Source organism: Myotis nattereri (assembly GCF_964212035.1).
Source record: "Myotis nattereri genome assembly, chromosome: 5".
Taxonomy (NCBI): domain Eukaryota; kingdom Metazoa; phylum Chordata; class Mammalia; order Chiroptera; family Vespertilionidae; genus Myotis; species Myotis nattereri.
The window spans coordinates 28759652-28774442 of NC_138080.1; the positions used below are offsets into that span (position 1 = coordinate 28759652).

Below are 14791 nucleotides of genomic sequence, written 5' to 3' on the forward strand. Positions count from 1 at the left end.
AGGTTCGATTCCGGTCAAGGGCATGTACCTTGGTTGTGGGCACATCCCCATTAGGGGGTGTGCAGGAGGCAGCTCATGGATGTTTCTCTCTCATAGATGTTTCTAACTCTCTATCCCTCTCCTTTCCTCTCTGTAAAAAATAAATAAAATATATTTTTTAAAAAAAGAGTGACAGGTCAGAAGCAGATTTTTTTTTTTTTTTTTTAAAGAGAGACTAAATATCTGTGATTCCAGAATTTGGCCAAATTCAGTGGATATGTCACCCGTAGGGGCAAACTGGCACAGCACTCCCCCTCCCTTCCTATCTGCCTGCAGTATTGGGGGACACCAGCCCCACCCACATGTGTCCCTTCTGCTTCAGAGGACCCATGCATTCTGGCCCGCTTTTAAAACCTGTTCTTCTCACTTCCCACTGATCCTCTGAACTCCCTCAGAACCTTCCCCAACATTCCTTTGCCCCCTAAGACACTCAGAAGTGACCTGTGTGTTGATTACTACCCGGAACCCTGACCCTTCTACTAGTGAGCCCTGGATTCTAGAATGTTCATGAGGAGGGGTGAGCATTCTGAGGGTCTAGAGCAGCCGTGGGCAAACTACGGCCCGCGGGCCAGATCCGGCCCGTTTGAAATGAATAAAACTAAAAATAAAAAAAGACCGTACCCTTTTATGTAATGATGTTTACTTTGAATTTATATTAGTTCACACAAACACTCCATCAATGCTTTTGTTCCGGCCCTCCGGTCCAGTTTAAGAACCCATTGTGGCCCTCGAGTCAAAAAGTTTGCCCACCCCTGATCTAGAGCGTCAGGCCTTCCAAGATGCTGTGAGTCCGCAATTTCAGTGATCCTACGGTTCTGAGCCTCCCAGGTTCCAGAACTCAGGGATTCTCCAGCTTGTCCCTGTCCGCCCGGCTCTTCGATAATTGCCCCTGACAGATAATAGTGTCTCTGGGCAGAAACCATGATTCCTCTAATCCAGCAGCCCAAGCCCAGGGCCTGCTGCCCACAGCCACCTGGCTTTCCCTAACAGCTTAATGAGAAAGTCAGAATTAATTGGAACTGGCACCCAACACTTACAGGGCTCAGTGTGGCCGGCTTGGCCTCCATATGTTAAAGCCAAGTGTCCCTGGGCCTTGCTCTGATCTATCCTAGACATCAACAGGTATGACACGTGAGGCCGGGAGCTTAGCCTGATAAGGGAGGTGGCCGGGGCCGTGATGACCTGGTTCTGCAGGTAGAGCCAGCCTGCTCACCTTCCCTGGAGAGCGTGCACACCCTCGTTCTACCACGTCCCTCTGTCTGCCTCAGTTTCCCTCCTTCGTTGGATGAGCCAGCCTCATGGTTTGCTGTAAATTGCTCAGTACATGCACTGTGCTGGCTGGAATCTGTCCTTGGCCCCCTGGGCAGACTCCCAGAGGGATAGAGCTAGTTTATTATTTCAAGAGCTATTATCAGAGAGATTATACTACTTCACACGCCAAACCCCAAATTGTGAGATGGCTCTTTTCCCCAAACCCCAGCGACATGGTGAATTATCAAACTTTTTCATCTTCAGCAACCTAACAGATTTCATTTAAAAAAGGTATTTCATGATAGTTTTATTTTATATCTAGTTTACCGTGAGTGAAAATGACTTCCTCTCATATGTTTAGAAGACACTGTATTTCCTTTTTTTAAAAAAAAATGTATTCTTACTGATTTCTGAGAGGAAGAGAGAGGAGGAGAGAGATAGAAACATCAATGATGAGAGAGAATCATTGATCAGCTGCCTCCTGCACACCCCCCACTGGGGATCGAGCCTGCAACCCAGGCATGTGCAATTGACTGGAATTGAACCTGGGACCTTTCAGTCCACAGGATGATGCTCTATCCACTGAGCCAAACCAGCTAAGGCCTGTATTTCCTTTTCAAAAACTGTTCATATTTTTTGCTTTTTCTATTGGCCTTATTGGGATACAACTCCCAGCCAGGTCATTATTGAGCTTTTGAAGCTTTTTACATATTAAGGAAATCAGCCTTTTCTCTATCAGTCTTGGAAAAGTTTTCCTGACTTTGTCTACTGACTGTCTAGTATTTGTGTGCGTGTCTGTGTGTGTGTGTGTGTGTGTGTGTAAGAATTTTATATTTGTCTGTAGTCAGTTATTAATCTTTTAATTAAAGACTTCAGGGTTTAATGTAATGTTTTAACAAACTAGGATTATTATTTTTAATTCCCATGTTTTCTTCGAGTAGTTTATAGTTTGTCTCTCTCTCTTTTCTGGGAAGGGTAATCCATCTGGAATTTGCTTTTAGCCACTTTCAAAATCTTCATCTGAAATCTCATGATTGTGTAAGAAGCTTCATAGTCAGCGGACAATAGCGTGAGTGTTGAAGCCAAGTGGCTGGGATTCAAATCCTGGCTCTGCCATTTTCGCTGTGTATTGCCAGGGGAACTATGCATCCTCTCTATGCCTCAGTTTACTCGTCTGTAAAATGGCAGATAACAGCGTCATGTGAGAATTAAGGGACGTGTTCTATTTTTAATAATATGCTTTATTGATTTTAGAGAGAGAGAAAGAAACATCACTTTGTTGTTCCGCTTACTTATGCATGCATTCATTGGCTGTTTCTTATATGTGCCCTGACCTGGGATTGAATCGATAACCTTGGTGTATTGGGACGATGCTCTAAGCAACTGAGCTAACCAGCCAGCCAAATTGCATTTCTTTCTGAATATCCTCTTGGAACTAGACAACCAATGGGCCTGTCACTACTTGAGCCAATTCAGCAGAGACAGGGTTGATTCATATATGAGCGTTTATTCCATTACCGCCAGCAGTATGGGAGAGCAGCAGGTCATCCACAAAAATCTGCTCTGCAAACCCCCATAAACCAGCTGCTTATATCGAGTGGGACTAAGATTACTTGGGGAAGAAGGGGTTGCAGGCATGGGGAAGTAGGCCTTGCGGGCTGGGTGGGACTCCATTTTTTGGGCAAAAAGGTTGTTAATCTTTCCATGATAATAGGCAGTTCTTGACTGAGAATGGACCACATTCCAAGGTGGACTCCCAGGTCCTGGGTGGGGATACAACTCCCAGCCAGGCTAGAATGTCCTTTCTTTAACCAGAACAAGGCAGGCATGGTTAACAGAGCATGGTTCATATTTCCCATAACCATAGCTAGTCCCCAATATTCTATTTTTTGCCCCTACCACTCTCAGCATAGACAATTATCAGTGACTGTGCTTCAGGAACATCTCTCAGTGCTCTACCCTCAGTCATTTCATCCTCATAACAGCTCCACTGGACAGATGGGACATGGAGGCCCAGGGTTGTTACGTTCTTTCCTGGGATCTTTCAAGGGTCAAGGTCGGGGTTAGAGCCCACACTCTGTCCACTGCCCGGTTCTGGCCTCAGCCTCCCTCTCACCCTCCCTCCTGCCACTGCTGGAGGAGTTCCCAGGGGGCTTTATCTTAACTGGCTTCTAAGTATAGACTGAATCATGGAGGTCAAGCCAGCATCCTGGAGACCCAGAACTGGTCAGTCCTGTCCTGGCGGGTAAGACAGTGGGCAGGCGCAGACAGCAGGCAATCAGGGAAGGCTTTTGGGAAGAGGTGTGACTGGAGAGGCAAGAGGAGCCTGAGAAAGGGGTTGCCAGGAAGGGGGGACATAGGATTGGGGATGGGTGAACCCCTGCTCACAAGCCTCCTGTGGCTGCCACTGACTACAAGCCTTTACTCCTGCTTTTCCCCCACGAGGCACACACTGAACTATATAGTTGGTGATCGCGGGAAGGTGTCTCCTTGGTGGGAATGTTGAACTCCTATTCATCTGCCAAAGCCCTAGCACCAATGCCTACCCTGTCTGGGAAGCCATGCCTACATACTGGCCTTTCCCAGCCTGGGTTCTCTCCTCCTACTTAAGCCCTGACCTCATAGGGCTGGGAGTGTCTGTGTCCAAGTCTGTATCCCTCACCCCAACTGGGAGAACCCTGAGGGCAGGGTCCTAGGTTGTGATGTCTCTGGTGCTTGGCATTGCCCAGCCCAACCAACAGAGCAGATGCTGGTTGAATGTGTCTTGAAGGAAATAAGGGAATAAATGAGTAAGCGATGAATAGAATTCGCAATCACTTATTTCCCTCTGCCCACAGCCCTCCAGTGTTCCCACCTCCCTCAGGGTAAAAGCCCAAGTCCTCCCCAAGGCCCACATGGCTCTGTAAGACCTGTCCCTCATCACCTCCCTGACCTCACCTCCTCCCTCTCTCCCCCTTGCTCACTCTGCTCCAGCCACCAGGGCCTCCTAGCCGTTCCTCCAACCACCAGGCATGACCCTGCCCCAGGGCATTTGCATGTGCTGTTCCCGCCCCGTCTGCAGCACTCTTGACCCTTTGCTTGACTGACTCACTGCTTCTCACCTTCAGAACTCAATTCAAATGCCACCTCCTCAGAGAGATCTCTCTTGACCTAGATCTCTAAGAGATCTCTCTTCCCTTCCTTCTTTTTCCGCTCCCTAGCCCTTCCCAGGACAGGGTGCATTGTGATGTGTTTCCTTATTGTGGGTTTTGTCCGCGGGTATCGGGGCGCTTCCAGGAGGCACTTGATGCATCAGTGCATGACCGGAGGGGTGTCTGCGGGTGGGGGCGAGGGGCCCTCGGTTCGCCCTGCCCTCGGTCTGCCCCGCCCTCAAGGGACCTCCCTCGGGCACAGCGGGCGTGGCCGGCCGGGCGGGCGGGCGGGGCGCGGCGGGGGCGGGCTGCTCGTCCTGTCGGGCGGGTGCGCTGGGCACGAGGGGCCGGGGCCGGGGCCGGGCGGGGAGCGCCCGGCGGGCGCCATGGAGGGGCTTCGGCGGGGCCTGTCGCGCTGGAAGCGCTACCACATCAAAGTGCACCTGGCGGACGAGGCGCTGCTGCTGCCGCTCACCGTGCGGCCGCGCGACACGCTCAGCGACCTGCGCGCCCAGCTGGTGGGCCAGGGCGTGAGCTCCTGGAAGCGCACCTTCTACTACAACGCGCGGCGGCTGGACGACCACCAGACGGTGCGCGACGTGCGCCTGCAGGACGGCTCCGTGCTGCTGCTCGTCAGCGACCCCAGGTGGCGGGCCGGGGGGCCGGGGTCCCGGGGTGAGGGTGGGTCCAGGCTGGCAGAGGCAGGCAGGGAACCGGAGGGCCTGTGGGGGTGGGGGAGGGGAGTGAGTCAGGGCCTGGCTGGGGTCCGGGTGGGTGGGACGTGGGCGGGCGGGTAGACCAGGGGTCCTTCCCGGCCCCTGGAGCGCCTTCCCCGGCCCAGCACTGCCCTGGTGGGCACCGGCTGAAACGGGAATGGAGGGAGGCAGGCACCCAGAGACGCCAGGAGGGCGGCTGGATGCCCCCTGCCTGCTTCCTTCTTTTCTCTGCCTCTGTCCGCCTCTGGCCTCCCCTCCCTTTCTTTGTCTCCCCTCTCTGCGCGGTGCTGCCCTATTTATTCCACTTCCCATCATTCTTTCTGCCTCTCTATGGCTCTGTCCATTTCCGTCTGGCCATTCTGTCTCTGCTCTTTTCTCTGTCTCTCTTTCCCTACGTCTCTCTCGGTGCATGCCTGTCTCTGTTTGGCTCTGTCTCTGTCCTTCTGAGTCTCTGGTCCTTCTCTCTTCATCCATCTCCCCCACTACACCTGCCCACCCGCATTCCCATCCTGACACTTGCTGCCTCCACTCTGACCCGCCATCTGGAGTCCTGGCCAGGGTGACCCCGAGGAAGGATCTCAGGGGCAGGGGGAGACGGTGGGACGGTGCAGAGAAGGGCTTCTGGGCCGCGGGAAGAGCACACACACATGGAGGCCTGGGCTGCCCCAGGAGGTGGGGGAGACTGGCAGGGGGTGGCCACAGAGCTCCACCTTGGAGATGTTGGGCAGAGGACACACTGGAGCCATAAGTGTAACCCTGGAGTTCATGGGGGTCGTGCTTGTCGGGCCACCGAGGCTGGTCTGCCAGGCCTGGGTGATGTTTTGAGAGCAGGAGCCTCAGATGCTGGTCCTGGAGACTCAAGGTGTGTGTGTGGGAGGAAGGATCTCAGGGGCAGGGGGAGACGGTGGGATGGTGACCGATGGGGGGTGGGGGCTTGGGCTGGGAGAGGGTGTTCCTGGCAGTGCACCTTATTCTGCAAGGTCTGGAAGCGGGACAGCCCCAGACATCCACACACCATAATCACGTTCAATACGCAATAAGCATTTATTGAGTGCCTACTGTGTGCCAGGCCATGTGCTGGGCACTGGAACCCACTGGGGACTCAGACCAGGCCTGCCCTCTCGGAGCAGACATGAAACCAAATAAACATGATTAATGTCAGATTGGAATGTTTTACACCTTCCTCCTTCCCTCCCTCAGCTCCTTCAGGTCTTTGTTCAGATATATAAGTCCTGGCAGAAATATATATATATATATTTTTGATTTCAGAGAGGAAGGGAGAGGGAGAGAGAGATAAACATCAATGATGAGAGAAAAACACTGACCGGCTGCCTCCTGCACACCTCCTTACCGGGGATCGCAACCCCGACATGTGCCCTGACCAGGAATCAAACCGTGAACTTCTGGTTCATGGGTCAGTGCTCAACCACTGAGCCACACCAGCCAGGCCCCATCCCTGCTTTTATCTTTCTCTCTGACACTTACCAACCCCTGACTTCTCTATATTTTTCTAATTTGTTTTTTAACTCCTTCTCCTCCAGCAGACTGTAAACTTTATGAGGGCGTTGTTGTTCATCCCCTTCACTGCTGCCTGGCACATAGTACGTGCTCAATAAATATTTGTGGAATGTATGGTCTGGAGGGGAGGAAAGGGCTGCTCAGAGCACTTTCCTGGAGCCCTAGCAGTTCCTGGATGTGGGGGAGAAGGTCTCTGACTTGGGGGTAAGTCCTGGCAGACGTGGGAAGATGCATCAGCCGGACACTGAGCAGATAGGTGAGCCCGTGAGCGCGGAGGTGAGGGCAGTGTCCGGTCTGCAATCTGTGTCTTCCTGTCCTCCTCCTTCAGGTAGTCTGGGTTGGAGGAGGTGGAGCCATGACCGAGGGGACCGAAGATGCTGGCTGAAGGAGCAGGCTGGGTGGGGGACACCTTCGGGAGGTAAGTCATTCCAGGGACCTTACCTATTGTGAGGACTGCAGTTGGGGGGAAATGAGGCCCAGAGAGGAGAAGGGACTCACCTCTTTTGAGTGTCACCTCCCCCGCCCCCAACGCCAAACCCCTATGCTTTTCACCCCTTGGGCAAGGACACTGCCCTTGCCTTCTCACTTACCTTTACACTAGCCGCGTTGCCCCCAACACGAATGATGTTGCCCAGACTTGCTGTGTGGCTTTGGGTGAATGACTGCCTCTCTGGGCTCTGTCACCCGCCTCCTCACTTTGTACTCTTTGCCTGAATTCCCATGGCTCCCACCAGGTGGCTCCAGACAGCCAAGCTCCCTCTAAGAATGGCTGGCTACCTGTGGCTGGAGGGCCATCCTTGTCCCTCCTGGGGGGCACCAGGCCCGTGGGGAAGGAGGGAATGACTGCAGGCGTTGCTGTCCACACCTGTCGGGAGGGGATAGTAGGGAAAAGGGAAGAAGGAAACCTGGCCAGAGAGCTGGTGTTTCATGCTCCTAAAGGCCTGAATTGAGATTGTCTTGTCCACCCCTCCTGCTATTCCAGGTTCTGGGCTCCTAGGGTGGGCAGTGAAACACTGGCCTGACCAGCTGATGCCCGCTGCCATGGACAGTCCTGAGGGAGCCCCACTCCCTGACACTGAGCGAGGACATGGTCGCCCCAACCCAGCCAGTCAGGTTGTACTGTGTGACCCCGAGGCCACGCCGAAGGAACCACTGTGCCAGCTGGGCGGCGTGTCAAGAGAAGCACAGAGGAGAGAGGAGAGGAAATCAGGCAGCACCTCTCCTACCTTGTACATTCTCTTGGCCCAAGCTGTGCCCCTGCCAAAGGCACCTTCCACACCCCTCTCTGCGGCTCCAGCCCAACTGGAATTCCAGCCTCCTCCAGGAAGTCTTCTCGGATGCCCTCCTGCCCAGCCAGTGAGCACCGCATCCTCTTGTGGGTCCCCACAAGCCCCTGTACTGTGAACAGCCTTGGCTGTGGGGTATAGCCAGTCGCTCAGGAAATCTCAAATGACTGAAGGTGGAGACTGGGGGACGCAGCCCTCTCCCCGTTCTCCAGCAGCGTTCTGTGTTCTACCCTTTTCCCCAAATATCTCCTCCCATTGCATCTGTGCCCGCCCCCTTGGCGTGCCCTCCCTTAATGCCTTGCCCCCTGCCTGCTGCATGGGGTTTCCTGGTTGTGTCGGAAGGACTCTGGTCGAGTAGGCAGAGATCTGGGGGCCCCTGTGCCTGGTAGAGCACTGAGGCTTGGGTGGTAATCTTTTCTTTTTCTTTTTCTCCCTCGCACTCATTTTTATTGTGACAATAAAGCACGTTTTTGCGCGGTCCCAGATGCCGGCAACAGCTCCTCACTGTTGGCTGCAGCCGCTCACCCTGCTTTCCACGCTGAGCCTGGTGTCACGGGTGGTGATTTTGAGGACATTCCAGGCAGTGTGCTGTGGGAATTCTGGGCACAAGATCCCCCAGATAGAATGCGGAGCCTCAGTTGGATCTCTGACCTGCAGCCGCGTGGAGGCTGGTCCTTTGCGCAGACCGGGAGGCTGGTTGTGGGTGGAGGGTTGGGCCGCGCGTGGTGCGGCGTTCACGCTCCAGCTGCTGGCCTCGCGCAGGGAAGAGGCACAGGAGCCTGGGAAGAAATAATGTTTTAATTAAGAAAGAGTCATGGTGGCCGCAAGGCCCAGAGCGGAGACAGGTAGATAAGACATCATGGCTGTGGCGCTTGGGGGCCAGGGACACCTCCTTCCAGGGCCCAGTAGGGAGATGGGGCTTTTTAATAATCATCCCAGCTCAGGTCCCCAGCCCCTCCTGCCAGGGTCTGTCCCACAGACGTGTGGGGCCAGCTGTGCTGTTTAACAGCCGTGGTGGCTATGATTATGGCCCATTTTACAGACGGGGTGTCCAAGGTCACCACCCTCCCCTCCAGGCTGCTACTCCAGCAGCCCTTGAACTGAGGGCTCCTCAGCCCACGCAGGGGGTGCCGGGTGAGGATGGGGGAGGGTTTCCTGCGTCTAGAGGGGATGGGGGTGTGGGGAAAGCACTTTCAGGGAGTTTTCACCCTTAACAAACACTATGCAAATTTAATGCAAATGACATGCAAATCGCCACCCATTTCTTAAGCCTCGGCAGCTCTGGCATGTTGTGAAATAATAATGTTGGACCTGTCCCTTGGTGTGGGTCTGGAGGCGAGATACGAAGCCTTTCCCTTCTTTCCTCCTCCCTTTCCCTTTCCTTCTTTTTTCCTTTCCTCCCTCCCTTTTTCTTCCTTCCTTTCTTTCCTTCCCTCCCTCCCCTTCCTTCTCTCCCTCCTTCCCTTCCTTCACATTCCTGAGATGAACACAAACAGCAAAAATGGCTTCTGGTGTCACTGTTTTCCAGGTGGGGAAACCGAGGCACAAGCCTGACCTGAGGTCCCAGGGCCACGTTAGGAAAGTGTCCCCACCAAGTGTCCTTAGCGGCCAAGGTGGGTGGTTCCTATGACCCAAGGAGAAGAGCTGACAGTGGCTGGACAGGCTCACGGGGTTTCTTGACCTTAAACGGCAGGCTGCTGAGCTTGGATCTGGAGAAATCTCTCATTGACTTGCCCATTCCTCCAGCCCTTCTTTCTCCTCCCACTCCATCATCATATTCCTTGAATTCTGGACACAACCCTTCTGCTCCATTTGCATGCCTTACCTTCTCTGTTTGGCAAGCTTCTATTTATCCTTGAAAACCCCAGCTCCAGTACCCCTTCTTCATGAAGCCATTTCTGATCCTCTAAGAAGAGCCTCTATTTCCCTCTGGGCTTCTGTGGCCCCCGGTCTCTCTTTCTGGTCCGGCCATGGCCACTTGGGGCCAGCAGTGTCACGGTACACCCTGACAGTTCCAGCACCTGCCTGGTAATGACACACTTCCAGACCTTTGCATATGCATATTCTCTACCCAGAATGCCCTTTTCAGTCTTTTGCACCTGGCACACCCCTAAATTTTCAGTGCCCACCACTAATGCCCCACCTCCATGTGGGCTCTACCGCTCTCTCCCAGACCACACCGGGGTCCTGCAGCCTCCATCCCTCTTTCTGGCCCACCCCTGCCCCTTGGAGCCGGGAGGTCTGTGTGTCCTCCCAGTCTGGGGGTTGCCTCTGGGGACCTGGGGTCATCCAGGTTGGGACTAGGTACAGAGGGGCTGGCTGTCTTTGAATGTGTATTGAACAAAAGATTAAGTATTTGAAAACAAAATCAAATTCAAACTTCATAACTAAGTGCTTCCTTCACCGTTTCCTCTTGCTCACGTCCAGGCCTTTGCATAAGCTGTTTCCTTTGCCAGGAATGCCTTTCCCCTTGAATCCTATTCTGGGGGACCCCAAGCCAGGCGCCTCCCCTCTCTGGGCTGAGAAACTGGGGGAGCCCGCCCCCCACCCCAGGGCCTCTCAGGCTCCTGGCTCCACCCCAGGAGCAAGTCTGGGCTGTGAGAAGTTTCGGGTGAGACTTGGCAGCCACTTCTCTCTCTGGGGCCCACGGCGTCCCAGGGAGGAGCCACCTCCCGCCTTAGCTGCCCACCTGGTCTGTGCTCTCAGAATGTCAAGGGGAATTTTCCTGGGTGGCAAGTAAATCCAGACAGTTCCCAGAGGAGGCACCTGTGGCTTCGCTAGAAACCGCACTTACCCGACCTCCCTCCGGCTTCAGTCCTGTTCGCTCTCTCTTTCTCTCCTCCCCCCTCCCTCCCTGAACTCAAAAGAACCTCCTTCCCCCCCGCCCCAACCCCACTCATGCCCTGAATGTGACCTGGGACATTTTCAAAAGCTGCTGGGGCCATGCAGTTTGAAATAACTGATTAAGCACCACCCGTTTACACTGGGACAGCGTGGTAACCAGGACACCCAGCTGTGGACCCTCCTGGGGCTTCAGGTCCAGCAGAAGGGACAGGCTACAGCGTGGGGGCCGCGCCTGGGCTCCCGGACCCAGCCTTCCTCTGAGGGACCTTGGGTGGTCTTTGTCCCGCTCTGGGCCCCCATTTTCCCACCGCCAGAGGAGGGAGGTGTTTAGGGTGGCTGCGCCAGGAGCTATGCTCATGGCACAGGCTGTTTGTTGGCAGAGAGATCCTGACTCATCCCCGTGTCCAAATGGGTTTGAAAGAATCCTCCAAGGGGAAAAGAGTTGTAGGAAAAAAAACAAAACAAAAAAGTCACGGAGTTGACCACCCAGCCTGCCATCTGACTCACCTGGGAGGAAACAGCCTCCCTGCCACCCCTGCATCATCCGGGAAACTTGCTGGTCTCTCCGCTCGTGGCGTGGCCGGGGCTATCCCCTGCAGGCTGCCGGCCTCACGGTGAGGGCTCAGGCCTGGCCCCGAGGGCTCCTGACTAGGCACTGACCTCACCCTTGTGTTCTGAGCTCCAGACCCACGAGACCCCAGGCTGGGGTCCCACCCTTTCTAGCTACAGGCACTTGCATGTGCTGTTTCTAAGTGTGGAGTTCCCTCTGCTCACCCCTCATCTTTCATTCTCCGATTTGCAGGTTCCCTGTCCCTTCCTTGGGGAGGCCCGAGACAAGTCTCCAGTTTTGCATTCTCACACCATCCTGTTCTTTCCCTTTGTGGCATTAATTATTTAGATTGTTATTCATTCAATGTGTATTTTTCTCTGCTAGCCTGGGGGCACCGTGATGGCTGGGAAGGGGTCTCAGCGGATCACCACTGGATCACGCGGCATTTAATAACCCAGTGTGTGCTATCAACAATAACATATACATATAAAAAATAAGCCAGTGGACGGGACTGGGGTACCAGGGACATCCTCCCTTCTCAGGCTCAATGAAGGCCCCCTGCCCCAGCTCCTGTCACCATCGTGCCCAGCTCCAGGTGGCCAAGGGGCACAGGGGCTCAGGATTGGGATTCCAGGCATTCTGGCTCCTGCCACTGTGATAAATGGGAAAAATTCAGAATGAATTATTGGCTGCTCCTCTGGCCTGATGTGGACAGATAAAGAGTGTCCTTGCTGCTGCATCTGCCCACCACCTCTCAGGAGTTAATTAGAGGTTGGGAAGTGGCCGGCTCCGGGGAAGGTCCCAGAAGGCGCTGCTGCCGGATGGAGCTGGGTGCAAAGCCTAGCTCTGCTCGGCCACTCGGGCAATTCACTTTCCCTCTCTGAGCCTCAGGTTTCTCACTTGGAAAAAGGGAAGAGGAAACATCCTTGTCTGTTGGGATGAATTTCTCGGGAGGATCACCTCGAGCTAGGAGAGTGTGGCATACGATAGCTATCCAGTGAATGCTGCAAGAAATGGCAAGTTGTCTTTGCAGGCTTAATTCTTCCTCTCCAACCACCGCCAGCAGAATGAAGTGAGGGTTAGGGGCAGCATCCTTACCCAGGGGTAGATCTGTTTCCCTCCCGTGGCGAGAGAGAGCACAGGGCAAACACAGGTCTGTTTGTAAGAATTGATCTAAGACAACAACCACAAAGGACCAACAGTTTGTCTGAACTACTTCCTTTTCCCTCAAATTTCAGATTGCCTGACCCCATTGCGAGGGTACAGTGCCCTCTGGTGGTCAGTGCAAAGGTGGCATGAATACAAATGTCATCAAGTCAGCCTGGCACTGACTAGTAGAAAGATCATGGAAGCCATAAATGTAATTTAAAACTTTCTGGTACCACTAGAAAAAAGTAAACATAAGCAGGTAAATTTTATTTTAATAATATTTTATTAAAATATTATTTGATTCAATACATTCAAAATATTTTAATATGCAACCAATATAAAAATTTGTTAATGAGCTGTCTTACATTCTTTTTTTCATACCAAGTCTATAGAATCTGGTGTGTATTTTATACTCACAGAACATCTCAATTTGAACTATTAACATTTTTATTTTATTATTATTTAAAAAATATTTTTATTGATTTCAGAAAGGAAGGGAGGGGGGAGGGAGAGAGAAAAAAACATCAATGATGAGAAAGAATCATCAATCGGCTGCCTTCTACACAACCCCCATTGGGGATCGAGCCTACAGCTTGGGCATGTGCCCAGGTTGGGAATTGAACTGTAACCTCCTGGTTCATAGGTTGATACTCAACCACTGAGCCATGCTGGCCAGGCTATTATTATTATTTTTAATCCTTATCCAAGAGAATGAGGATATTTTCTGCCATTGATTTTTAGAGAGAGTGGAAGGGAAGGGGGAAACGGAGAGAGAGAGAGAAACACTGATGTGAGAGAGACACATCGATTGGTTGCCGCCCACATGCTCCCCAACTGGGGGCCGGGGATTGAACCTGCAACCCAGGTACATTCTACCAACTAAGCCATGCTGGCCAGGGCTGAACTAGTAACATTTTATTTTTTATTTATCTTTTTAATATATTTTTATTGATTTCAGAGGGGAAAGGAGAGGTGGAGAGAAATAGAAACACCAGTGATGAGAGAGAATCATTGATTGGACACCTCCTGCACGCCCCACACTGGGGATCAAGCCTGCAACCCAGGCACATGCCCTTGACTAGAATTGAACCCAGGACCCCTCAGTCCGAAGGCAGAGATGCTCTATCCACTGAGCAAAACTAGCGGGGGCTGAACTAGTAACATTTTAAATGCCAGTGCTCCCATATTGGACAGTAGAGATTTAGGGTATGTGATTATTAGCTCTTGCCTGGACCATGCAGTCCCCTCTGTTCTGGTCCCCCAACTCCAGCTCCCACCCTCATCCTCCACAGTCTGTCCTCCCCTCAGAAGCCATGAGAGGGAATCTGTGAGCCCCTGAGTCAGGACCCACCCCTCCTCTGTCCGCAGCCCTCCTTGGATCTCATTGCCTTCGGGAGCAGAGAGGAGGACTAGGGCTTTTGCCCTGAATGAGGTGGGAGCCCAGGTGAGTCATGATGGTGAAAGAGTGTTCCAGACAGAGGGAACAGCCAGAGCAAAGACCCTGAGGCAGGACGGTGCCTGGCCTGTTAGAGAAACAGCCAGGAGGCCACTCACGTGACTGGAGCAGAGAGCATGGGGGAGAGAGGGAGGAGGGGAGGGCAGGGAGAGGAAGGGAGCGTGTCCTGAAAGGCTCCGTGGGGGAGGACTTGGGCTTTTCTTCCCAGATGGGTGGTAGGTGGTGGGTTTAGGAAGAACAAAGGCTCTGGGGGGCTGGGGGAGACTGGTTGCATTGTTTCTGAATTCAGGACAGGCAATAACCCACCTCAGTGGAGTCAAGGGTTCCAAACCTGCCTCTCCCTCCCCTTAGCCCAGTGGCTTGAGGCCAATGACTTGCCCTTCTCGGCCTCAGTTTCCAATCCATAAAATGGGTCCATCCTCTGACAGTGTTGAGGCTGTGGATGAAAAAGGGGCCACGTACTGCATCTGACACAGTCAGGGGAGCCTTGCAAACTCAGAGACCAAAAGTAACTACACAGGATGGTCTAAACATCAAAATGTCTAATGGAAAGCGGGTCATGGCTGGTAGTCATGTCTTAGGACTGTAGTCTCCTTGACCAAGGTCAATCTTGACCTGAGTGAGGTTTCTGTCTGTTGTCTTTTTGCATCTAAGAAAACACACCTTTGGAATGTCAGAGCAATCTTTTCCAGACCCCTCAGCGCACACACATCTCATCAGAGCTCGAGACTACAGAACCCCTCATTGTCATCTTGTTCCCCGAATACCACCTCGATGTGCTGTGAATGTTCATTATTAACTGCCCTGTACCCACTAGTGTGAAAGAACGGTGTGTCTCTTCCTGTCACTCT

At 53.1% G+C, this 14791-nt stretch overlaps 1 protein-coding gene across 1 annotated transcript; it reads left to right on the plus strand.

Annotated features, from left to right (window-relative positions):
• Window positions 1-4782: 4782 nt before the first annotated feature.
• Window positions 4783-8424, plus strand: TINCR (TINCR ubiquitin domain containing). Its single transcript, XM_081092673.1, has 3 exons — window positions 4783-5067; window positions 6984-7073; window positions 7638-8424. The coding sequence occupies exons 1-2, from the start codon at window positions 4808-4810 to the stop codon at window positions 6985-6987; spliced, it is 264 nt and encodes an 87-aa protein (XP_080948799.1). The 5' UTR covers window positions 4783-4807; the 3' UTR covers window positions 6988-7073; window positions 7638-8424.
• Window positions 8425-14791: the final 6367 nt, after the last annotated feature.

Bases quoted from the DNA above. Each gene is read 5' to 3' on its own strand.
- TINCR (XM_081092673.1), top strand. From the start codon at position 4,808: ATGGAGGGGCTTCGGCGGGGCCTGTCGCGCTGGAAGCGCTACCACATC.